The sequence below is a fragment of the Emys orbicularis genome, chromosome 7, assembly GCF_028017835.1.
Source record: "Emys orbicularis isolate rEmyOrb1 chromosome 7, rEmyOrb1.hap1, whole genome shotgun sequence".
Classification (NCBI taxonomy): Eukaryota; Metazoa; Chordata; order Testudines; family Emydidae; genus Emys; species Emys orbicularis.
In genome coordinates, this window is record NC_088689.1 from 55445288 (window position 1) to 55471276 (window position 25989).

Here is a 25989-nt window from a genome sequence, read left to right on the forward strand (position 1 = left end):
CCCCTCCCTCTCCTTCTGCTGTCCCCAAAGGAATCTGAGCATTTATTTACATGGCACATATTGTTTCTTATTTATTTTTCTGGATCATACCTGAGACCTTAATCCTGCAAACACTAATCACTTCCAATCGATCAACAGCTCTGTCCCTTTCTCGAATTCAGTGGGGTTAATTTCATGGTTAAAGTTACGTATGTGCTTAAGTGTTTGCAGATTGGGGCCTAAGTGCATCTTTGTTGGAAATCACTGTAATTGATCTATTCTGCTTGGAGATTGTTAGTGATACAGTTTTGATGGTATGTCAGGAAGCAGGGTGGATTTGATTTAAATCAAATTGATTTAAATCATGATTTAAATCACTAGTCAGGAAGACTCAATTTAATCATGGATTTCTACATAAAAGTGCATTCTTGTTGGTTGTTATAATCTTAATACATATTCTTCATAACTCAAAGATAGATGTAGGTTTCATTTTTAGAAGGTACACACTATACATTTTTAAGTGATTTATTTTGAAAACTTTTCAAATTAGTTTTGCTGCTATATCAGCAAAAGATTATTTGGTTATTTAATTTACCAAAGGTAATTGAAGCAGATCGTTCACCTCCCAATGACTTCATAAATATCTCCAGTTCAACAGGTTAATCATTAATATTTGGAGAATTTTCTTGCCATGCTGTATTAGGAGGAGAACATCACCAGACAGACATTTAAATTTTTATTTAACTAAAACAACAACGTTATGTATTCTGGATTTTTCTTTAACAGCAAACATACAATATTTTAACAAAACAAGCATTTGAATTTAGTTAAACACTCAAGTTTTTTAAAATCAGGCTTGTTTTTGTTAAAATTGTTTTTAACTAAAATAGTTAAATGAAATATTTAAAAAAAAAAAAAAACTAAATCGACTATGTCAGCCAGGTCAACATGAGAAACTTAAAATATTGGCTTCTGCAGCTAACTAGGTCGTCTTTGCCTTCGTTTTCCTGTTTGTTCATAATCTGGAAAAGAAAAACAAGCTTTCCTGCTTTTTCAGGTCCCAAACGATTTCTCAATTTGGAATGAATTAGTCCAAAGGAAGAAAATATTCTTTCTACACCGGCAGAAGAAGCAACTGCTGTTAAAAGTTAGATTATCACTTCAACACACTCTGAATCCAAATGCTTAAGTGACTTCCACTAGTTCACTGGTGTGACTTTCTTTAAAACATCATCAGCAAACCTATATTTATTGAATGGTTCACCCTTAGCTCTGAAGTTTATTATAGTTGGCATTATGGAGGGATGATTGCTGGATGTCCATGTCATAGCCAACTCCTCTTTTTTAGCAGTTAAGGTTTGACCCTGGTACCGAGTATTGAAAATATTTGCAAGAAAATGAGCTGGAGATAGTGCTTGTCCCATTCGTTTTTTCAATGCTTGTAATTGAATTCTGTCATTGCATATTTCTCTTTTTAAGATCTCACTCAGTGCCTTCCAAATTTCAACAGCGTCAGCAATAAAACAGCTATTTCCCTGCATTTTGTTCAAGGCTACAGAAATAGGCTTCAGGGTACTCAGCATGTGTACAACATTTCTCTTAAGCCCAATGTTGAGAACTTTGGCTGTGCCATTTTTTTCACGATTTTGTTCACAAACTGTCATCAGATTCAGCCAGTTCTTGATATAGTGCTCAAAACAGTCCACTACTGAGTTCCATCGCACGTCTTGTGGGAGAGTTAGCTTGGTTTCTCCTATTACTTTTAGAGCAGCTGCTACAATGTGGTTGTTACGGAAGTATTTTGCAATTTCAACATTAGTCTTTATTTCTGCAACACTGAAGTCTTTGGTAGGAGATGCATCAAATGAGCACTGCAACCGTATGTTATTAGCTTGGGACTCTCTTCTAAATAATGTCTTCTCATCTTGAATACATTTGCAGCATTGTCTGTGACCAAACTGCATTCTAGACTTTTTGAATTTTTTTTCAGTTTGTTATAGCTTTTACTTCTACTTCTTGTAAGTATTCTGCTGTGTGTGCATTTCCTGATGTATCAATTGTTTCTGTAAGGAAGACATCCCCTTCTTCTGTTGTCACACCAGCACATACAACAGGATCATTGTGGACGTTGCTTCATCTATCAAGATCAGGTTAGCAATTTTACCCTCTAGACCTTTTGCACACTGCTCAATTTCTCTTTCAGACACTTTATCCAGCAATTTGCCTGCAACATCTGCTGTGTCGGGTGGACTGTATCCTGGTCTTAATGACTGAACCATGTTAATGAAGAGTGGGTTCTCAATCATACGGAAAGGAGAGTTTGTTGCATAAACAAACTGGGCAATTTTTTCATCAATTACCTCTTTTTGTAATCTGCTGGTTCTTATCACAAACTTATCTATGGTTGTTTCTGGATGATGGAAATTTTTGCTGTTAACAAGCATGTTATCTCTGGAGAGACAAATCCACAGTTTGAGAACTGCAAAAGTAAGCATCTCTGATAGTGCTCAGTCTAGAACAGGGGTGGGCAAACTTTTTGGCCCGAGGGCGACATCGGGGTTGCGCAACTGTATGCAGGGCCAGGTAGGGAAGGCTGTGTCTCCCCAAACAGCCTGGCCCCCACCCCCTATCCGCCCCCTCCCACTTCCTGCCCCCTGACTGCCCCCCTCAGAACCTCCAATCCATCCAACCCCCCCTGCTCCTTGTCCCCTGACCACCCCCGCCCCCTGACAACTCCCCCGGGACTCCCACCTCCCATCCAACTGCCGTCTGCTCGTCATCCCCTGACCACCCACTCCCAGGACCCCCCACCCCTAACTGCCCCCTTGGATCCCACCCCCTTATACAACTTCCTCATTGCTCCCCATCCCCTGACTGCCCTCCCAACCCCTATCCACATCCTTGCCCCCCCTGACAGGCCCCCTGGGACTCCCACTCCCAACCCTCCCTGTTCCCCATCCCGACAGCCCCCCAAGAACCTCCACCCCATCCAACCACCCCCTCCTCCCTGACTGCCCCCTGGAACCTCCCGCTCCCCGCCCCCTTACCAGCAGCAGGAGCTCGCAGTCACGACACCTGGCCAGAGCCAGCTGCGCTCCTCACACTGCCCAGCGGGAGTGGCGGCCAAAGCGCGGCGGTATGGCTGCGGGGGAGGAGGGACAGCGGGGGAGGGGCCGGGGACTAGGCTCCCCTGCTAGGGGCTCAGGGGCCGGGCAGGACGGTCCCACGGGCTGGATGTGGCCCGCGGGCCATAGTTTGCCCACGTCTGGTCTAGAAGATATCAAGTCCCATTGGGTAGATAGAAACATTAACCTAAATAATCTATACAGAAGCCCCTGGAACCTCATAAGATTGGGTGCCTAATCCATGAATATTGGAACTCATTTCCAAACTTTTCTTAGACATTACATGAATATATTGTCTCATACTATAGAATTAAGATTTATAATCTGTATTCTATGATGAGATATCTTTGAGCTATAATGTATCTTAATTAAAACTATCATTAGATAGGTTTTTCCTCAAAAAGCATTTTATCAAAAAAATCCAAATTAAATTAAAAAATCCAATTTTATTTTTTTTTCCAAAAAATCATTGATTTTTATCCACCCTGTTTATAATTATATGGTAAAAATGAGAAAATAAGCAATTTTTCAGTAATACTGGGCTGTGACACTTGCATTTTTATGTCTGATTTTGCAAGCAAGTAGTTTTTAAGTGAGATGAAACTTGGGGGTACACAAGCCAAATCAGACTCCTGAAAGAGGTACAGTAGTCTGGAAAGGTTGAGAACCACTGTACTAGGTTATTAATAGATTTAATTACTTTATTGGAAACAGTTTATGTAAAGATGGGTTTCCATTTTGTCACTGATGCACTTTGAGACTTTTTTTTATAAACTATGATTTTTTGTGAGCAAAGAAAATTGAAATGTATGTATTTTATCCACATAGTACTGTAGCAAGTTAAACCAATAAGTAAAAGTTGGTATATCTTCATAAAAGTTGCTTTTGTTCTACTGATAGCTTCTAGGCATCAGGGATTTCCAAACATCAAGATTATTTCTTGACATTATGCTTGGAACTGTACAGAACATTGGAGGAGACCGTTTCTTAGGGCTGGTCTATACTGGGGGCGGGGGTCGATCTAAGATACGCAACTTCAGCTACGAGAATAGCATAGCTGAAGTCGACGTATCTTAGATCAATTTACCTTGGGTCCTCATGGCGCAGGATCGATGGCCGCGGCTCCCCTGTCGACTCCGCTTCCGCCTCTCGCTCTGGTGGAGTTCCGGAGTCGACGGGGAGCGCGTTCGGGGATCGATTTATCGCGTCTAGATCGATTACTACCCGCCGATCCGGCGGGTAGTGAAGACACACTCTTAGAGGCAAATGTAAGATAACAGATCAGGGTTTTTTTGTATAGGGTTTTTATAGGCTGCCCAGGGTCAAAGAGTAGATATCTGGAGCTCAGGCCACTGGGTTCTGTAATCCTCAAGTGACCAAGAGTATTCCCTCTGGAGTGGGCAGCTAGAGAGGGACTTAGCTCACACCTCTTTTGTCCTATGAAGATGATGGTGATCTATCGTGGCTTTTGTGGTCATAAGAACGGCCATATTGGGTCAGACCAAAGGTCCATCTAGCCCAGTATCCTATCTTCCGACAGTGGCCAATGCCAAATGCTTCAGAGGGAATGAACAGAACAGGTAATCATCAAGTGATCCATCTCTTGTCACCCATTTCCCAGCTTCTGGTAAAACCGAGGCTAGGGACACAATCCCTGCCCATTCTGAGGCCTTTCAGAAACTGCTCGAAGAGGAAGAGATCAGTTAAAGGGTTTGTCTGCACAAGAAAGGGTTTGGCAGTATAGCTATACCAGCAAATCCTCCGAATGGGGAGACAGCTTATACCAGCAAAAGATATATTTTGTTGGTGTAACTTATATCAGTTCTCCCAAACAAAATAAGCTATGCTAGCAAAACGACATTTTTGACAGTATCACTGCCACTACACTAGGACTTTTGCTGGGATAACTGCGTCAGATAGGGGTGTGATTTTTGTCGAACACCCAACTTTCATAGCTATGCCAGTAAAACTTTTAAGTATGGACCAGGTCAAAGATGTCAGCAGTCTGCAATTCAGGAAGTTGATAAGCAGCTTGTTTCATTAGCAGAGAGAAATATAATCAACCCATTGTGAAAACAAAATGAAGTGCATTTGTTTCAATACCATTTGCTTCACTGCCTTAGAGCAGTGGTTCTCAACCAGGGGTCCGGGGCCCTCTGGGGGGCCACGAGCAGGCTTCAGGGGGTCCTCCAAGCAGGGCCAGTGTTAGACTCACTGGGGTCCAGAGCAGAAAGCCGAAGCCCCACTGCATGGTCTGAAGCCCGGAGCCCCGAGCCCCGTCATCTGGGGTTGAAGTTGAAGCTTGAGCAATGTAGATTCGTGGGGCCCCCCGTGATGCGGGGCCCCAGGCAATTGCCCTGTTTGCTAACCCCTAATGCCCGCTCTGGCTTTTGTATGCAGAAAAAACAGTTGTGGCACACATGGGCCACAGAGTTTTTATAACATGTTGAGGAGGGTTTCAGAAAGAAAAAGTTTGAGAACCCCTGCCTTAGAGCACACAGTTTAGTTTAAAGGTAGAAGAAGAGGGAAAAGAAGTGGGGCAAACTACATATAAAATGTAAAAAGGCACCTTTGGTGCAGTCATCTATGTTTGATAGTTACTCAGTCACTTGTTTTCTGTTAAAGCTTAACTAGTTTGCCGAACTAATATCTATCCATACTACTGAAAGCTAAAAGATCATGCATCTCCTATTCTGAAGGACACCAAAACTCCCTTCCTCAAAACTGAGGTTTTGGAAAATTGTGTGTCTCGTCATAATGTGCACTTGATGTGTGTGAGAAAAGAGTACCTTGATACTTTTTTCTTGAAGACCTGATACCAAAGCACAGTCAAAGACTTGAATATTTCATCCTTTTTGTGTGTCTCAGTTGTTTTACCTGACTTTTTAACCTTTATCTCTCATTCTTTGAAAGGTCACTGTTCTAAAGGACTTTTAACTTCTGTTATTTGTAATGGTCGCTGTATGCTCATGTCTCTTTAATTGTGTGTGCTGTATGTATTGCAAAACAAAAATCAATAATGTTTGTTTCTTTTCAAAAGGAAAAATCCTGCAAGTGATGCTACAAGAATCAGCAAAGGCATTATTCAGCTATGGCAAAGTAACTTCTCCTTTTATTCTAATTTTTAAAGACAAAAGGAAGGCATCTCAGTTGTTTGAATAGAAAGAATATTCAGATGTTTGAATATTCAAAACTTGCAGCCTTATTACTATAAAATAGCCTTTAAAATGAATGTCTATTATAGTTAACTCTAACTGAAAATATCCAAATGTAAGCTGTCTATTTTGAGGGAATAACTAGTCAAAATCAATTAGCCCATTGTAGGCGAAAACAAAATGCAGATCAGAAATTGAGAAACTCCTGGTCCTGATCCTGCAGACACTTACATGCTTAACTTCAAGCACCTGAGTAGTCCCATTGGACTACTTCCCATTCAGTAAGCTATTGTAATAGTAAAATCACTGTATGAAGGAGTTATGAAGAAGAAATAAAGGAGTATCTCACAGTGAGGTCAGCTTTAAACTCTAGGCTCCATTTTCTGAACTGACTGTTCTTTTAGAACAGGGGTGGGCGAACTTTGGTCCACGGGCCGCATCCGGCCCATCAAACATTTTAATCCAGACCTTGAGCTCCTGCCGGGGAGCAGGGTCAGGGGCTTCCCCTGCTACGCATGTGCCGTGGCTTTGTGCAGCTCCCGGAAGCAGCAGTATGTTCCTCCCTCCAGCTCCTACGCATGGGGCAGCCAGGGGGCTCCGTACGCTGCCCTCACCCCAAGCATCGCCCCCGCAGTTCCCATTGGCCAGGATCCACGGCCGATGGGAGCTGCAGCAGTGGCACCTGGGGACAGGGCAGCGTGCAGAGCCGCCTGGTCGTGCCTTCACTTAGGAGCCAGAGGGAGGACATGCCGTTGCTTCCGGGAGTGGAGGGGGCAGCGCCTGTGGACAGGGCAGTGCGCAGAGCCGCCTGGCCGCTCCTCTGCGTAGGAGCCGGAGGGGGGACATGCCGCTGCTTCTGGGAGCTGCTTGAAATAAGCGCCGCCCAGAGCCTGCACTCCTGACCTCCTCCTGTGCCCCAGCCTCCTGCCCCAGCCCTGATCTGCTCCCACCCTCAGAACCCTTTGGTCCCAGTCCAGAGCATCCTCCTGCACCCCAAACTCCTCATCCTCAGCCCTAGCCCAGAGTCCACACCCCCAGCTGGAGCCCAAACCCCCCTGCACCCGAACCCCCAGCCTAGAGCCCCCTCCCGCACTCCAAACCCCTCAGCCCAAGCCTGGAGCCCCCCCCCACATTCTGAACCTCTCCTTTCTGGCCTCACCCTGGAACCTGCACCCCCAGCCCAGAGCCTGTACCCCCTCCCACACCCCAACCCCTACCTCAGCTCGGAGCCCCCTCCCATACTCTGAACCCCTCTGCTCTACCCCCAACCTGCAGCCCCCTCCTACACTCCAAACCCCTCATCCCTGGCCCCACCCCAGACCCCGCACCTCCAGCCAGAGCCCTCATCCCCTCCTGCATCTCAACCCCCTGCCCCAGCCTCCGCGGAGCCCCCTCCCGCATCCTAAACTCCTCATTTCTGGCCCCACCCTAGAGCCCTCACCCACAGCTGGAGCCCTCACCCCCTCCCATACCCCAACCCCAAATTTCATGAGCATTCATGGCCCACCATACAATTTCCATACCCAGATGTGTCCCTCAGGAAAAAGTTTGCCCACCCCTGTTTTAGAATGGGTAAAAGCTTCTGGGCACATAGTGACAGCACTGGCTGGCTCTGGTTTAAACTCTTGAACCTGCTGCTTATACTGGAAGAGTGCTATTAAGTTCTTCTATGGCAATGTTGAACTAGTTCTTCATATATAAAATGTGTTTCTTTGGTGAATACAGAGTTGTAAAATATACTATTTTATGGCTACATAGGCCTGATACTTCTCTAATGCCACTGTAAATTAGCTGTAACCAATCTGCTTTTATCAGTCTGGGTCAAAAATGAGATACTAAGTAGATAATTTTGAGGGGTAGGGGGATTTTAATATTGTTAAAAATAAATGGCTTTCCTGTTCATTATTAATGTAGATTTGAATTTCAATGAAAAGTGTAAGTACTATTTACATGGAGCCAATTTCATCCTTGCTATAAGAAGAGCCTCCCAGGAAAATAATAAAGACATAGGTATCGTCTAAGTGGGGAGATTGAATAGCATAGCTATCGCGGAATAAATTATTCCACAGTAGTTGTCCCCATAGAATGTCCCTTGTGTGGACACTCTGTTCTAGAATAATTACTACACTTTGTTAGCAGAATAACTGGAATAAAGGCATGTCCAGTATTCGAGAATAGCTACTCTGAAGTAACTCTGTTAGCTGATTTTGCTAGGTAGTGAAGGTCATAATCTCTGTGCAAAGACTTATATTTAAGGTTTAGATGAGAGGCATTGTGTAGTGGTTACAAGCCATGACATTGGGATAAGGAAAAAAGGAGGACGAGGATGACAAAAAGAAGTCATGCAGTTCTCTTGTGTGTGCACAGCTTTTTTTTTTATTCCTTACCATCTCTCACTATGGCTGCTACTCCAACAGACCATCCGAAATCATCTTATTTTTCTGGACCCCCACTTAGTAGTGGGACTGGATTCTCTTCCAAGCGCTGCACATATGAGACATGACCTGGTATATTGTGCAGATGTTCAATATGATCACGTATATGATCTTAGCTGGCTTCCCCTTCCTGATATTTGTATGCCCCTTTGGCATTCTTGTGCACGTCTCTCCATGGGAGGGCTCAGTGTCCCTGCTGGGCTCCTGGGCTTGACTTTTTACTGATTTGGGTGGGACAAAAAGTGGTGATACACTCTCTAGCTTACCTCACTTGTGGTGCCAACATGAGCGGTGTGGCAAACCCAGGACAAACAGCTACAAAGGGGGGGGGGGGGTAGTAATCAGTCCCAGGGGGTTAAAAAGGCCTCTCCCAAGCCACTGAGGAGAGAGAACCATGGGGAAATAAGGTTCAGCTGGGCAAGGGGTTACCAGGGAACTAATTAGGTTCAGCTGGCTCCAACTGCTTGGGACCTTTTTAAACCCTCCCCGGCGTGGAAGGAGGGGGGGAGAGAGAGAGAGTGAGAGAAGCAGGGAAGCTGCCAGTAAGCTAGGAGCAGCAAGGCACTGAACCCTTCCTGCATGGAAGGCCGCACTCTGTCCCCAGAAGGGAAGATAAACAAGAACAAGACACTGACTGAGGGAAGGAATAGCCAGACCCTGTGCTACCTACAAGGATTTGCTTTGCCCAAGCCTGTGTCTCTAAGGCTAAAAAGGACTGAGCCTGCTGAGGAGAAGAAGGTACTTTGCCACAGCGGTCACTGTAGATCTTCATAACATGATCCTTCCTCTCCTTTCTTATTTGAATTAATGAGCAGTTACCAATGTTGATATTTAAAGGATTATCATTGGCATCTGAATGCTTATTGAAATGAATGGGGCAGATGTGACAGTCTGTGCAGATTACATCTTTCAGCATTTCCCATGCTGCAAATGCAGGGAAAAGTCAGTGCATTGATTACACTTGTTTCACATTTTTGAGGCTATCTCAGCAGTCACAACAGCTAGAGATTTATTTTTTTTTAAAAAAGCTTTGATTCTGGAGAACATGAAAAAGGAGCCAATATGTCATGCACCTGTGTACCAGTGCAATCCTAGCCCTGATCCCACTGAGACAAATCCCATAGTGATCTCTGACCCCTTTGTTCCCATTGTGATTTTCCTTGTAGCTGACACATTACCTGACCAACCTTTTATTCGTTAGCCACCTAGGGCAGATTATTTTTCACCACAGACTCTAAACCCTACTTTGAACTGAACTTGAAAGTGAGATAAACGAGATTATTAGTAAGAAGACTTTGCACTGCAAGGCCAATGGAACTTTAGTTCGGTCTTATCTTTGTTTAAACTGAAGATGGGAAAGGCCTGGAAGTAATAGTGAAATGAACAAAAAATAAAAGCACTTGCCACCCTTTACAACCGCAGAGGAAATTCTCATTTATTAATAAGGCACTAAACATACAGGGCCATATCCTCAGCTGGGCTCAATCTGCATAGCTCCTTTTAAATATAATGGAACTACGCAAGTTAGTAACTGTCATCCTGAGTAAAGGGGTTCACAATCTGGCTCTTACCTATTGCCGTCACAGAATACCAAATCAAAGGTTCAAGTGCAATAACATATTGGCATTTTCACAAAATTTATTGAATGAGAACAATTAAGCTTTATACACTACTTGAATCTATTCCTATTATCTCCTTTGGTACATTTCCACCAGACTTTTTTTATTTACCAATTGAACATATGAGTGACCACACTGGGTCAGACCAAAGGTCTATCTAGCCCAGTATCCTGTTTTCCGACAGTGGCCAATGCCAGGTGCCCCAGAGGGAATGAACAGAACAGGTAATCATCAAATGATCCATCATCCCCTGTCGCCCATTCCCAGCTTCTGGCAAACAGAGGCTAGGGATATCATTCTGTGTTATAGATATATATTGAAACTATGAGGTGGAATTGTAGTCATTTTTTTTTCTAAATAGGGAAATAATCCTTCTGAATCAATATTGGAGCTGTGATTTTTTTTTTTTCAGAGACTTAAAGGGAGTAAGGCACCTTACTCGCATTACATTTCAGCTTGAGTCAGACCCCTTTGAAGGTTTCAGTCTTATGTGTGATGATTAATGTACTAGCTTTAGTGGATGCAGAGACACATAGTTAGGGTAATGGATATTGACTTGTAAATTCATTTAATGGTGTTTAGCATCTATCTGTTTAAAACTATAGATATTTAAAACTGCCTTGAATATTGTGTTAGGCAGATCACACATTTTTTCAAATGCTAATAAATGACATTGGCATAGTGGCTTCAAAAGAGTTGTGTTAAAATGAGAATGTCTTATTGTGTGGGCTGGAGAAAAACTTATTAATATGCTCTACCAGATTTGATATGATTAGCTGCAGTGCATTGCAAATGCAAAACTTGCTGATGCAGCTAGTTGTGTTTTAATAGATCATTGACCCGTCAATCAGACTCTGACCACTTCAGAGATAAGAAGCTATGTTTCCATTGGTCTCTGAGTACAGCACCCTTCTGCAAATTGAGAAATGGTGTAATCATTAACAGGAGTAATGGATGTGGGCATTCAGGTTTCAGCTAGTATCTCTGAGTTTCAAGTCCTGTTATCTTTGTGTGATTAACTCTTTAAGCTATGGGTGCATGACCAAACGTGTTGTAAATAGGCCTTAGTTCTGTGACCGTGGTATGTCAGCAGGCACTCAGGTGGCTTTCTGATCATTTTAAAGGTCTGCAGTCTTAATAAGAAATTCTGATTTGTTTCTTTTTTTCAGACTTGTTTCTTTGAGTGCAAAACATGTAAAGACAGAGAAAGCACCCCAGTAATGACTTACTGAAGTAAATAAGTGATAGAACTACCTACCAAAGAGAGCTGTTTTAAAGGGCCATCAGATTTAGAGAGAGATTTTTCCAGAACCTCATTAAAATATTACATATTTTTCCATATGAATACTGATTATGAAGAGCTATTCAGTGTTGTCAAAGTTCAGTGCATTTGACCTAGTAAATCACTTGGGTATTGCCAAAGCATATTGCTTTATTGTGGCATCGCCAGATGAATTAGGGAGTAGACCAAAGGCTGATAATGCTTCCTCTTAACTTTCCAAAGTTCAAAAGAACATAAGAAAAATCGCAGTGCAGAAAGCTTGAAATGAGGGGAATTAATTTCTTTACCTTGCACAATAATTTCTGTAACCTCTCCTTCTTAATTCTGTGTTTGTGATGTAATTTATTTACTGCAGAAAAAGTGTGAGGATACAAGGATCATGAAGGATAGAGGTAGATGTTAGTGTAAATTGAGGCTAAAAAAAGTATAGGAGTACTTGTGGCACCTTAAGGACTAACAAATTTATTGTAGCATAAGCTTTCGTGGGCTACAGCTCACTTCCCATCGGATGCATGTAGTGGAAAATACAGAAGGAACAAACACACACACACACACACACACCGAAACAATGGGTGTTACCATACACATTATAAGGAGAGTGATCAGTTAAGGTGAGTTGTTGTCAGCAGGAGAGAAAAATAACTGTTTGTAGTGGTAATGAAAATGGCCCATTTCCAGCACTTGACAAGGAGATATAAGGAACTGTGTGGGAGGGGGGGAGGTAAGCATGGGGAAATAGTTTTACTTTGTGTAATGGCCTATCAACTCCCTACTCTACTTGTGCTACATTGATGACGTCTTCATCATCTGGACCCATCATGATTTCAACAATTTCCACCCCACCATCAACCTCAGCCTGGACCAGTCCACACAAGAGATCCACTTCCTGGACACTACAGTACTAATAAACGATGGCCACATAAACACCGCCCTATACCAGAAACCTACTGACCGCTATACTTACCTACATGCCTCCCGCTTTCATCCAGACCACACCACTTGATCCATTGTCTACAGCCAAGCTCTACGATACAATCGCATTTGCTCTAACCCCTCCGAGACAAACACCTACAAGATCTCTATCAAGCGTTCTTACAACTACAGTATCCACCTGCTGAAGTGAAGAAACAGATTGACAGAGCCAGAAGAGTACCCAGAAATCACCTACTACAAGACAGGCCCAACAAAGAAAGTAACAGAACACCACTAGCCATCACCTACAGCCCCCAACTAAAACCTCTCCAGCGCATCATCAAGGATCTACAACCTATCCTGAAGGACAGTCCATCACTCTCACAGATCTTGGGAGACAGGCCAGTCCTTGCTTACAGACAGCCCCCAAACCTGAAGCAAATACTCACCAGCAACCACACACCAAAAACACTAACCTAGGAACCTATCCTTGCAACAAAGCCCATTGCCAACTCTGTTCACATATCTATTCAGGGGATACCATCATAGGACCTAATCACATCAGCCACACTATCAGAGGCTCGTTCACCTGCACATCTACCAATGTGATATATGCCATCATGTGCCAGCAATGCCCCTCTGCCTTGTACATTGGCCAAACCGGACAGTCTCTACGCAAAAGAATAAATGGACACAAATCAGACGTCAAGAATTATAACATTCAAAAACCAGTTGGAGAACACTTCAACCTCCCTGGCCACTCGATTACAGACCTAAAAGTCGCAATATTACAACAAAAAAACTTCAAAAACAGACTCCAACGAGAGACTGCTGAATTGGAATTAATTTGCAAATTGGACACCATTAAATTAGGTTTGAATAAAGACTGGGAGTGGATGGGCCATTACACAAAGTAAAACTATTTTCCCATGCTTATCTCCCCCCTACAGTTCCTTATATCTCCTTGTTAAGTGCTGGAAATGGGCCATTTTCATTACCACTACAAACAGTTATTTTTCTCTCCTGCTGACAACAGTTCACCTTAACTGATCACTCGCCTTATAATGTGTATGGTAACACCCATTGTTTCATGTTCCCTGTGTGTGTGTGTGTGTGTATGTGTGTATATATATATATATATATCTTCCTTCTGTGTTTTCCACTACATGCATCCGATGAAGTGAGCTGTAGCACACGAAAGCTTATGCTACAATAAATTTGTTAGTCTCTAAGGTGCCACAAGTACTCCTATTCTTTTTGCGGCTACAGACTAACATGGCTACTACTCTGAAACCTGAGGCTAAAAAGTTATGCTTTCATACAGGAGAATACCTGAATTTACATGTAGATATTTTGCTTTATCAGCAAAGATGAGAGAAAAAGAAATGGAGAAGAAATATGACCGTTTAATGAGAAGTTGCTAAAGCATTCCATAACTGAGAGTTTGCCAGCCCATAGTGGAGATTTCTGATGTTTTGAAAACTGCTCTGTCAATTAATAAGAACCAGACATCTTTAAAGCAATGTTATATGTTTACATTGCTGTATGCAGAATGTATGCAAAATTTATTCTGAATACATTTTCATGTACCAAAAAAATTGTTTCAAAATAGATGACTTGCTAGAGTAAATGACGTCTTCATGCAAATAACATTTTGTTTCTATATTAAAAGTTGACAAAAATCATCAGATTGCAGTCTCATTTAATCCACTTCAGGGAAAGTAATTAATGTAATGTCACAAGGTGCCCCCAGGTCTGTACAGTACCTGTACGGTATTACACCCTGCCAACATTCCAAGTTTTTTTCCCCATCTGCAGCTGGCAGATCTTTCTGTGCTTGACAGTATTTTGGTATTGCAGTAAACAAGTCACCATTTAATACCTTTTTGTTTATATAAGGCATGTGTATATTGCTAGATCATGTAATAGCTGAGGCATTAATGCAAAAACAGTTGTCTAAAGAAGAGAACATGTTAAAATGGCTTTGAAAATATTGTAGTCACATATTTATATAGTGCCTCTCACCAAGGTGGATCCCAAAGCAGAGATTGGTCTCTGTCTGTATGTGTGTGAACAAGTACAGAGACACGCATAGATGACTTTCACTTTTCCCAGACATACATATAGATGACTATCACTTTTCCCAGTTCTGAAATCCTCTGGGAGGAATTAAAGCAACTTTCAATATCAACCGGTCTTTCCTTCCCTCCATTTTCCCGTGCTCTGATATACCCCACTTCCTTTACCATGTGTATACTTTTATCTCATGTATCCTAAACCCTATAAATACACACTTATGAACAGCAAGCACAATTATTAAAACAAAACATAGAGCTATTTAACCCACAACAAACCAAAAAAGTACATAATCATATTGTTATAAACCTCGTCCTCCCTTCCCCATGTTTATTTTTATAATTTATTTTATGATGTCTAAACTTAAATTGTAAGTTTTTAGGGGGCAAGAACCAGGTCTCCTTTTCCCCCCTAAAGTTCTATGGGTATGTCTACACTACCCACCGGATCGATCCAGCAGGGGTCAATTTATCGTGTCTACTCTAGACGCGATAAATGGACCCCCGAGTGCTCTCCCGTCGACTCCAGTACTCCACCGCCGCGAGAGGCGCAGGCAGAGTCGATGGGGGAGCGGCAGCAGTCGACTCACCGAAGAGAAGACACCGTGGTGAGTAGGTCTGAGTACGTCGACTTCAGCTATGTTATTCACGTAGCTGAAGTTGCATAACTTAGATCAATTTCCCTCCCCCCCCCCCCCCCCCGTGTAGACCAGGCCTTAGACAACATTATGCAAAATCAAGAGAGAATGTTTCATCCAGTTGAATTTTCAGGGGAAATTTAGATAGGTAGAGTGTAATTACCTATGTTAGAATTTGGTAAAATCTATGCTATGGAACCTTTAAAGACAAGTCTGCCAGGACCTCAGTTTTACATCTAATCTAAAATACCAATATATACTGGGATAAACGGCCATAAATACAGTTCATGTTCTCATATATTAACAGAAAAGAGCTAACTTTGGGCTTCTTTAGTTTTACCTTTTGCAGTTTTATTCTCATATGTTGAAGCAATTTTTCATGGAAACTAAAGATAGTAGTGCCTGGGAATTAAAAACAAATCTAGTTCCCATGTTTTTAATCATAGACAAAATTACAAAATAAAAGAACTGCATATGTTTGACTGTAATTCTCCACCAATGTTTTTCCTTCAACAGTACACTTAATTGATCAAGTCTGTGTCATTGTTGTTGAGCACAATCATCTTGCAGACAGAGTATGTATGAAACGTGGTATTCAGCACACTGCTGGAAATAGTGTAAAACAACACCACATTTCTAAGATATATTTCTTTTTCATACTTGAATATTATGTATTTATCCCTTTAATTAAAATGATTTTTCTGTTTCTCAGCTAAACACTGCAGGAAGCTGCTTTAGACTGCCATGTGAATCCCTACAAAGTATTTACAGAAAACAGCAGCTGGGTTTTCATTTTAACTATGATGACTTTACATTTTGGTGACATTTTTAAATGACAGTTTACCTTCAGATATGAATATGTGGTGAGATACGTCTTGCAGTGTTGATTTGTAAACAAGTCACTCTTAGCACAGTACCTGATCTAATAATCCCGTCTCTCCAGAGACCAGATTGTCACACTGATGTCCTCATCAAGATTTGCCAAGAACTGAATCACACTGTGGGCACACAATTGTTCGGTGGACACTATCTCAAAATGACAATCCACTGGCCTCCTTTTTCCTAGAAGCTTACCTTGCAGGAGGGTGAAACAGGTAAGAGAACTTTGATTCATACACATTTCATTCAGTCTTTTTCTCTTGTGGTAGATGACAGTATTGGAACTACAGTACAGTCTTTTCACCAAACTTTTCAGAGATATACAGTCTAGTTTCCACAGATAGGACAGGAACATGTTTACATATTTCTACATACAAAAATTTACAAAGATTTCAAAGACTTTGCCCTTCAGGGACATACATTTTTGAAGCACAGCCTTTCCTTCCTTCTGTCTGTGCCTTTGATCCCATAAGGATTTAAAGGTTGTTTTCATCCTAGTCTACAAGATATTAAATTTGTTATATTTAGAAGTCATCCTACTTAATGCTGCATCCAAAGATTAGGTTATAATCACAAGATAACTGAGATCCCTTTTTATTTCCTTAATGTTTCCTTGGTCTCTTTCACGCCAAATTTACAGCTTGTCTACATCAGAAAATTATTCTGGAATAAGCTAATAATAGTTATTCCGTGAAAATTTCTCCATGTAGACAAGCCCTAAGTCTTTTTTCAGGCTGCCCCATATGCTTGGAACAACCTCCCTTTTCCCATGTGACAAGCATCTGAACCTTCTCCCAGACTTTCCTTGGAAACATTTTGTTAGGCTTCCTTTCCATCACCAATCACCTCTGATTATATTTGATCCCACCATCTTGCCTTGTCCTTTAATTGTTTGTTTTGCAGCAGGACAATTTAGATATATAAGTCCTTTTCTCTGAGAGTTTTCAAAGTTTGTGTTATTGTAAAATATTCATCTTGCCTATGACAATAAAGTAATTAATAAAATAAAAGAATCTTGGGGGCTGATAACACAGGAATAGCCTATACAAGAGCTGAAAAATTAAATTACTTCTTAATTTTTTTCATACGGGTGTCTAGAGCCAAGATACCTTAAGTGGAAATAAAAGTTCCAGGAAATGATAATTTCACTATCACATCCAAAAAAAAAAAAAAAAAAAAAGTATGACGGTCTTAAATCCCTGAAAATTCTAGGACCAGATGGGTTAAATACTAGAAAGGACCCTAGAAATGGAAGCCTAAAGAGATTGTTCATCCAGTATTAGATAATTTTAAGACATCCTTGGGGGCACTGAATGAAGTAAAGACATAACTCAATCTTTAAGAGGCTAAAGAGGAGCTAGGACATTGTCAACAGAAAATCTGACCTCAGTGGTAGATAAGATGATAGAGATATTCCTAAGGAAAGTGATCTCATAACATTTGAAGAAATTACATGATCAAATGGAAATCAGCAAGGTTTTCTAAAGTGTAAATTGTGTCTGACAAACCTGGTAGCTTTTTTTTTTTTTTTTTAAGATATGGTTCAGTAAGCAGATAAGGTGGGGCCTTAATCCTTTTGGGTTTTTAAAGCATACTTGTCACTGCACACCACACTGGGTGACATACTTATATATAAAGGAAGCAAGTACAGCAGAGAAGACACAGATTTTGAGTGGGTCAGAAGCTGGTGAGGTGACCTGAAGCTGATAAGTGCAAAACATTTGGGGTCAGCAAGGAGAAAAATAACAAGTGGGGTGCCACATGGATCTATATTGGGAGTACACGTGCTGCACACGTCCCATTTCCTATGGTGTGATCACAGTCCTAAACTGTTTCTATACCTGAAAGTGGGAAAGTAATCCAGAATCTTTCAAGATCTGAACAAAATCCTCACTGCTATAGGGTTTCATAAGAAGACTTAGAGAGGGGGAAATTACTGTAATGTTTACAGCAAGTGTGAGGTATTCTACATTCCTAAGTGACTCCATCTCCTATCTCAAAGTGAGCATACTGTGAATTCCACTATGGGCACCTTGGCACTGATGTGCTACAGCTGTTTTTATAGATTCTCATGAATGTTTTCCCCCAGATACTGTGTCCTAGGGGTGCATGAGCTGATAGATACGGTAGAGGGACTAGAGGCTTCATTTGCTTTCCAGTTTGGACAAGAACACTTTTTCATAACTGAGAAAGAAGGCACTGCTATTTGGCAAACACACTTATCCTAAAAGAAATGGCTGGAAATACTATTTTCAACATGTCTAATTTGAAGTGTGGGAGGGAAGACCATGTATAGGGGGGCTTGGAATATCCTACTTTAAGGAAGTATCTGGAAAATGTCTGACATTCAGCGAAATCTGGCCTTGTCCAAAGGCAAAGCATCTGCTCTTCAGAAGTATTTTTATGAGACCCAAGGATAAGTCATTTTTGTAAGGGATGATTTAGCAGTGTTCAAAGGAAAGAGCTTATTAGAAGCAGGAAAATCATTTCAATCTCCCTTTCATTTCGGAGGTAGAATTCTAACAAGAGCCTCCTGGAAGTCCAGATACCTCTCTCTAGCTCAGTGATTTTCAAACTTTTGTACTGGTGACCCCTTTCACATACCAAGCCTCTGAGTGCGACACCCCCCCTTATAAATTAAAAACACTTTTTAATATATTTAACACCATTATAAATGCTGGAGGCAAAGTGGGGTTTAGGGTGGAGGCTGACAGCTCGTGATTCCCCCCCCCACATAACCTCACGACCTCCTGAGGGGTCGCGACCCCCAGTTTGAAAATCCCTGGCTGCTTATCTCTGCATCCTGGTGTCTTGGCTGGTACAATATGATGCTAATACATCAGGACGCCTGCTATTTGGGTCAGGAACTGGGGGCATTGGCAAGCTGGTGCTTTTAATACTAAGGGAAAGGAATAACGTTTGTCAACAGAAACACACCCTAGTAAATGGTGTTGGAAATACAAATAATAAAAGAAGATGCTGGTCTTCATTTTGACAGGATAGGTACTGCAGAAGGGAGGCATGAGTGTGCTACGATATTTTAAAGAGGATTAAAAGTATACAGGAAAAACTACAGCCTGCAACACAAAGGTGAAAATAATGAAAAGAAATGTATGGGCTAATACCTGGGAGGTAGTAGTCATGGACCATAAAAAGAGAATGAAGCTGTTACTCTGTGAACAAGAACAGAATTAATAGTGTCAATTGATCACAGTTAACTGAAGCAATTAATGCAAAACAAATTAACTAGATTAAAAAATTTAGTCACAATTAATCACAGTTTGAATCACACTGTTAAACAATAATAGAATACCAATTTAAATTTATTATAAATATTGTTGGATTTTTTACAACATTTTCAAATATATTGATTTCAATTACAAAACAGAATACAAAATGTACAGTGCTCACTTTATGCTATTATTTTTATTACAAATATTTGCACTGTAAAAAAGATAAAAGAAATAGTATTTTTCAATTCACCTCATACAAGTACTGTAATGCAATCTCTACCATGAAAGTGCAACTTACAAATGTAGAATTAATTTTTATATAACCGCGCTCAAAAACAAAACAATGTAAAACTTTAGAGCCTACAAGTCCACTCAGTTCTACTTCTTGTTCAGCCAATTGCTAAGATAAACAAGTTTGTACATTTATAGGCGATAATGCTGCCCGCTTCTTATTTACAATGCCACCTGAAAGTGAGAACAGGCATTCACGTGGTACTGTTATAGCTGGTGTTGCCAGGAATTTACATGCCAGATATGCTAAATATTTGTATGTTCCTTCATCCTTCAACCACCGTTCCAGAGGACATGCTTCCATGCTGATAACGATCATTAAAAAATAATGATAGAATTAAATTTGTGACTGAACTCCTTGGGGGAGAATTGTATGTATCCTGCTCTATGGCTTTACCCGCATTCTGCCATATATTTCACGTTATGGCAGTCTCGGATGATGACGCAGCATATGTTAGATTTAAGAACACTTTCACTGCAGATTTGACAAAACGCAAAGAAGGTACCAATATGCAATTTCTAAAGATAGCTGCAGCACTCGATCCAAGGTTTAAGAATCTGAAGTGCCTTCCAATATCTGAGAGGGACGAGGTTTGGAACATATTGTCAGAAGTCTTAAGAAAGCAACACTCTGATGCGGAACTACAGAACCCAAACCATCAAAAAAGAAAATCAACCTTCTGTGGTGGCATCTGACTCAGATGATGAAAATGAAGGTGCGTTGGTCCGCACTGCTTTGGATCACTATCAAGTAGAACCCACCTGTTCTCAGTTTTAGGTGACGTAAATAAGTGGGCAGAATTATCTCCCATAAAAGTAAAAAAACTTGTTTGTCTTAGTGATTGGCTGAACAAGAAGTAGGACTGAATGGACTTGTAGGCTCTAAAGTTTTACATTGTTTTATTTTTGAATGCTGTTACATTAAAAACTACTATCAGAGAACATTATTAAGGTTGAAAAGTCAAGCACTAAAAAGTTAGGGAAGTCCAGAATCGAGGTTGCCTTTGCAGCCTTAATTCAGCCTCTTTATGTGTATGCATTATAATAAAGTCTTTAACTACATAATCACATACTATTTTTTTCCAGCTTCTGAAATAGCACAAGTCTCTGTGTCACAGAACTATTATACGGCCTTTCTCTGTTTCCTTTTATGAATTTTGTGAATGTGAAGTTTGTCATAGGGTTTGGCGACCCCTAATGGGCAATTAAGAAACTGACTATATTAAATAAATGAAACTGATAAAGAAAAAATATCATTTTTTTTCATTGCAGTGTTTAAATGTTTTCCTCTCTTTTATCTGCAGCTGGATCAAATTTCTGAACTTCCTTCATGTGATGTTATGCTTGCGGCTTCAACAGGATTCACAGTTCCATGACTTCCAAAACATTTAGACAGAAATAAGCAGATGTCTACACTTTCCTGAAATTCCATATTAGGCAGCTATCTTTGGACAGTATCAGGATTGGGGTATTATTCCAACATACAGTTCAATTTGAAGACTCATAGCATAGATGAAAAATCTGAGAGTCCTTTTTTACAAACTGTTTAAGATGGACACAGTGTTATTAATTTGGAGAAGAGACTAGTAACTTCCTAGGCAGTGTGTCATTACTTACATGAATAACAGCTGCTACTGAAGCAATTACTCAGATATAGTGTGGGTTTTTTTAGTGTGTATTGAAAAAGTATTAGAAATTCTGCAATAACATTACCTGCTTTGATAAAATAGTCATATAATCAATGTCATTTTTATGTTAAAGTAGCAAGTTTTTCAATTTGAAAGTAATTTTTTAAACCAGATTTAACCCTTTTAATTACTTATTATTTATTTGAGAATTCCCCCTTCCCCCCATAACATGAAATCAACTGGTAATCATGCAGTAAGAAATTTCTGATATAGGTATTTATTTCTGCCAATATAAAATGAAAGTGTAAATAACCAGTTCATGTTAAATTGTTTTAAGTAGTTGATGATGATGATATTTGAATCTTCACAGAAATAAAGGAGGTTTAGCTTCCTGGGAATTGGTTCAGGACTGTTCAGTTTTTCTTTGTTTGCACTGCAAATTTACATATGTTTCATAGTGACACGTATCAAAATGAAAAATGTAGCCTAATTATCATTGTAGTCCTATATACAGCTGTAGGGCAGACTAACTTGTTCCAATTTCTCTATATTATGAATCTGTGACTATTTAAAATGGTGGTATTTATAGCTTTAGCCAGTTAATTTATAAAACACAATATTTATCTGTATGAATTAATTATTTGAAAATTTAACATGACTGCCAGGAAAATAAGTTAATGAAGTTTTGTGGCATTTTATGTTAAAATTTGAAATTTTGTATTTATTGCACAAAATTATATTTTCTCAAAAAAAAAAAATACAAAAAGCATGTCTGGAAAACCACAAATCCATATTTTTTTGGGAGCACCCATCATTCCAACCCCACTGGAGGTGTCGGAGGAACAGAGTTTTTCGGTAGTCACTACTGAAACATGGAAAGAACTCCACCTTTCATCTGACAAACATGCCTTCCATCTTTTTGCTGGAAAATGCAAAAGCATGGATCATGTGGAACATCAGGCACCAGACCCTAGAGACCCAACTGTTCACACAAGAGATCATTTCTCTGTGAACTCTGAAATGGGAAGGTTTGGAGTGGCAGAAGATTATTTAACATCATGTGTACCTGTAGTTGAAGGGATGGAAACTCATGGCAGTACATTGAAGAGGACTGGTGATGTAACTTCCTATGGTTATCAAATATCTGGAGATAGAGACACATGCAAAAATATGAGTCAAGTTGAATATCAACAGCTTCCTAGTATATTTACAAAAACAGATGGACAGTGTACAAAACCCTCAAAGGACTGTTTTCCAAACCTCTCTGAAAAAGGTGTCAGCCATCTGGAAGATAAGTGCTGTGATATTTCTGATTTGGTTTCCAGTACTAAACAGATTAGCATAGATTTAAGGTCTATGGGAAAAGAAGACGTTCCATCAGACAATCATAGTGTCCATCATGAACATCTTAGTCAGTACCTGGAAATGTTTTTTCCCAAAATAGCAAAGGCGTCAAATACAAAAAAACCACTGCGTGATTGTTCAGACTTTGCGATATCAACAGACACCGAATTTCTTAGTATAATGACATCAAGTCAAGTTGCCATTCTTGCACAAAAGCACTTTAAAGAACAGAATAAAATGCAGAAAGAAGCCATGAAACTAAAGGGAATAGAAGCAGGAAAAAAATATAGAGAAAATAAAGTAGTTTTAAATGAATCTTTCCAGACTAATTTTGTTGTTGGAGCATGCACTAATGTGGCAGAGACTGACCAGCAACAAGAGTCTGCAAACTCCCTTGAACTTTTCAGTTCGGAGAGTGCTGGGAACATTATCTGTCTTGAGTCTACAAGAAGAGAAACAAGTTCTCAGGAAAATGCAGAGGACTCTCAAGAACTTGTCAGTGTTGCTGATGAACAACTGCTGAATGAGATCCATATTGAACCATTGAGCACAGGAATATTGTGCTCCCAACTAGATAATTATAATAAGGGCTCTTCTAAAAGAGCCCGAACATCTGAAGATGCCCTAAGTATTTCTTACTCTACACTTAAAACTCAGCAGACATCAAAGAGAGCTAAATTGGTTTGGTCTCCAACCAGTCCTGAAACAAAAGTGGATCAAGAGAGATTGTCAAAGTTTTGGAAACTTCAGAAGAATCCATTGCTACTTAAAAACTGCTGCGGCAAGAGCCAGAAGTACAGTGTTTTGGTCACAGTAGTACATCCTTGTCATGTCAAAGAAATACAGATAAAGTCAAGACCAAAAGCTTCCTCTAAAGTTCCCATAGCAACTATTGTAGTTATTGACCAGTCAGAAATAGAGAGGAAGGTTGTGTTGTGGCGGGCTGCTGCATTTTGGTCACTTACAGTGTTTCCTGGAGATATTGTACTACTTACAGGTAAAAACTCCATTTTTAATGTTTGCTCTTTAAAAATTTACCTTTTTAAAACGTTTTCTATATCTGATGTAGAATAATTTATATAGAGAGACTTGCAATCATTAGTTTATTCACTGAAAATTATCTAAATTATCCTGCCACTTAAAAAGCAACAAATTGTGATTTTAGGGAGCGGGAACTTTGCATTATTATACAATACATATTGATTCTTTGATTTCCAGCATGCACCATGTAGAAGAGCAATATATTGACCTTGAGATATTGCAGTAGGTCAAGTCAGGTGTATTCTGTGTATGTAATCTATCTAGCCAATGAGCATTTATAAAGCAGCTATCACTGTGGCATCATAGAAACATTGGGATCTCTCCAGAAGGAACAAGGTGTTTAGTGTTTTGCATTTTCATTTAATCTGCTTTTGAGATCCTTATTTGGATTTCTTCTGTTGTAGTTCTTTATCACTGGTAGTCATGTACCAGACGATTATAACTGTTGTGGCAAATCCCAGATAGAGAAGCAATCCTTGTCAGCTTTGTCCTATGCCGTTAAGGGCTTTGTACATCAATATTAGAAACTTGAATTGGATATTCAGTGGATGGGGAGCCACTGTAGGTTGCAGAGCATTGGCATAAAATGCTCTGTTTGGTTCATCCAGCTCAGCACAAGTTAATTAAGATTGATGACCACTCCTTATTATACTTGCTATCTCCTGGAACTCTTTAGTTACACTTGGGATCAAATTCATCCCTGGTGTAAGAAGATGCAACCCAGGGGAAGCGACATCTGCTTAAGATATGGCTGGATTTGGTCAAAATAAAGCAAAAAAAAGGAAGGAGGATGTGGAACTTTAGAACCGTCATCTTTCCCATCCAATCAACTCTACAATACATTTAAAAGAGATTGCACGATGTCATATCTACCCAGTCTGTCCCATTTCATATGGTGTGATAACAATCCTAAACTGTTTCTATACCGGAAAGTAATCCAGAATCTTTCAAGATCTGAACAAAATCCTCACTGCTGTAGGGTTTTATTATCTGACCATTTATTCCTTGAAGGTGATATAGAATTATTCCTATTATCAAATCCTACAAACACTAATGCTGGGGTATTTTTATCTGGTTATCCCTACTTTTATGTAGGCTCTTATACTGCACCGAAGACTGATATCTGAACCTCTAAGAATTCAACATGAGAAATAATTGTGATTTTTCTCCCCCCCCCCCGACTTTTCAACAAAATTGTTTCTAATATTGATAGTCTGCATTATCTCTTGCTTGTTGAGACTTTTTCAGTCAAAGTTTTGAATGTTTAAATTCTGTTTGTTGTATAGTTTTAACTTTTTTACTATTGCTTAGATACTGTGGTATTATGTGTTATAGAAAAACTGAAAGTAAAGATAGCTCCCCCTGCCCCTTTCCTCTTTTTGTTTCCCTTATGTCAGACTCCATCCAAAGTATTTTTAAGCCAGCCTACCACTGCCTGCCTCAGACAGGCTATATGAGTCAATAAGAAACTGTTAGTCTACCTGCCTTGCTGTTTGGAAATCATACTTGATAAATGTAATTCCCTTGCACAATGTGTCTTTATGAGATACTTGGTGTTGGACTATTAAATATCATACAGTAGAGGATGACTACCATTGAGAAGACTTGATAAAGCGGTGCTTTTATTGGTTCTCCGTGAATTCTGAAAATTATTTGTTTTAAAATTAAGCTGTTGTAAAAAGATAGCCTCTTCTAAAAACACTCTTCAGCCACAAGCTAGTGCTCCAGTCCTGTCAGCTGCTCTGCATGGGCTATGCAGAGTTCCAGTGAAGTACACAGGGTTCTGCATATGCACAGGTTTCTGCCTGCATAGAACAACTTTGCAGGCTCAGGTCTTAGGAATATATTTAAAGCCAAAATAACAGCTTGGCTGCATCTTTCAAGGTCAGCCCTAGATCACTGTTTAGATAGCACATAAAAGGAAAGTAACCTACCTGAGTAGTGGAGAAGGCCACTGGCAAGACAGGAACAGCAGGTAGGCCATAATGCATTGGAAAAGACCAAGGAAATAGATGGAGCAACTGAAACATTAGAGGAGTGAAATAAGATTCCAAATTCAGATTCAGAGCTAACGTCACTTTAAAGATTTCCAATGCTGAAGTACGACCTGTATATACATCGACCATTAATGTGCTGTGGATTGATGTCTGCTTTCTTTGTTGCAGATGTCACTGTGTATGAGAACCATTGGTATGGAGAAATGATGCTGCAGTCAACATTTACCAGTCAGTTATTTAATCTGGGGAGCTGCTCAGCTATCGATCCCAAAGAATGTGAGACTGCAATATGTGCATAAGGGAGTCTTTATATTTTATCTAATTCTCAACTTCACTAGATTCGAATTCAAAGAAGA

At 40.2% G+C, this 25989-nt stretch overlaps 1 protein-coding gene across 1 annotated transcript in view; it reads left to right on the plus strand.

The window, feature by feature from the left end:
* SHLD2 (shieldin complex subunit 2) overlaps nucleotides 1-25989 on the plus strand; it is a 75055-nt gene that overhangs the window by 18035 nt on the left and 31031 nt on the right. Inside the window, exons 2-4 of the mRNA XM_065407681.1 lie at nucleotides 16164-16314; nucleotides 20928-23592; nucleotides 25802-25909. Of these exons, the coding sequence (XP_065263753.1) occupies nucleotides 22020-23592; nucleotides 25802-25909 (1681 nt within the window). The 5' untranslated portion in view covers nucleotides 16164-16314; nucleotides 20928-22019. The remainder of the gene's footprint in view (nucleotides 1-16163; nucleotides 16315-20927; nucleotides 23593-25801; nucleotides 25910-25989) is intronic.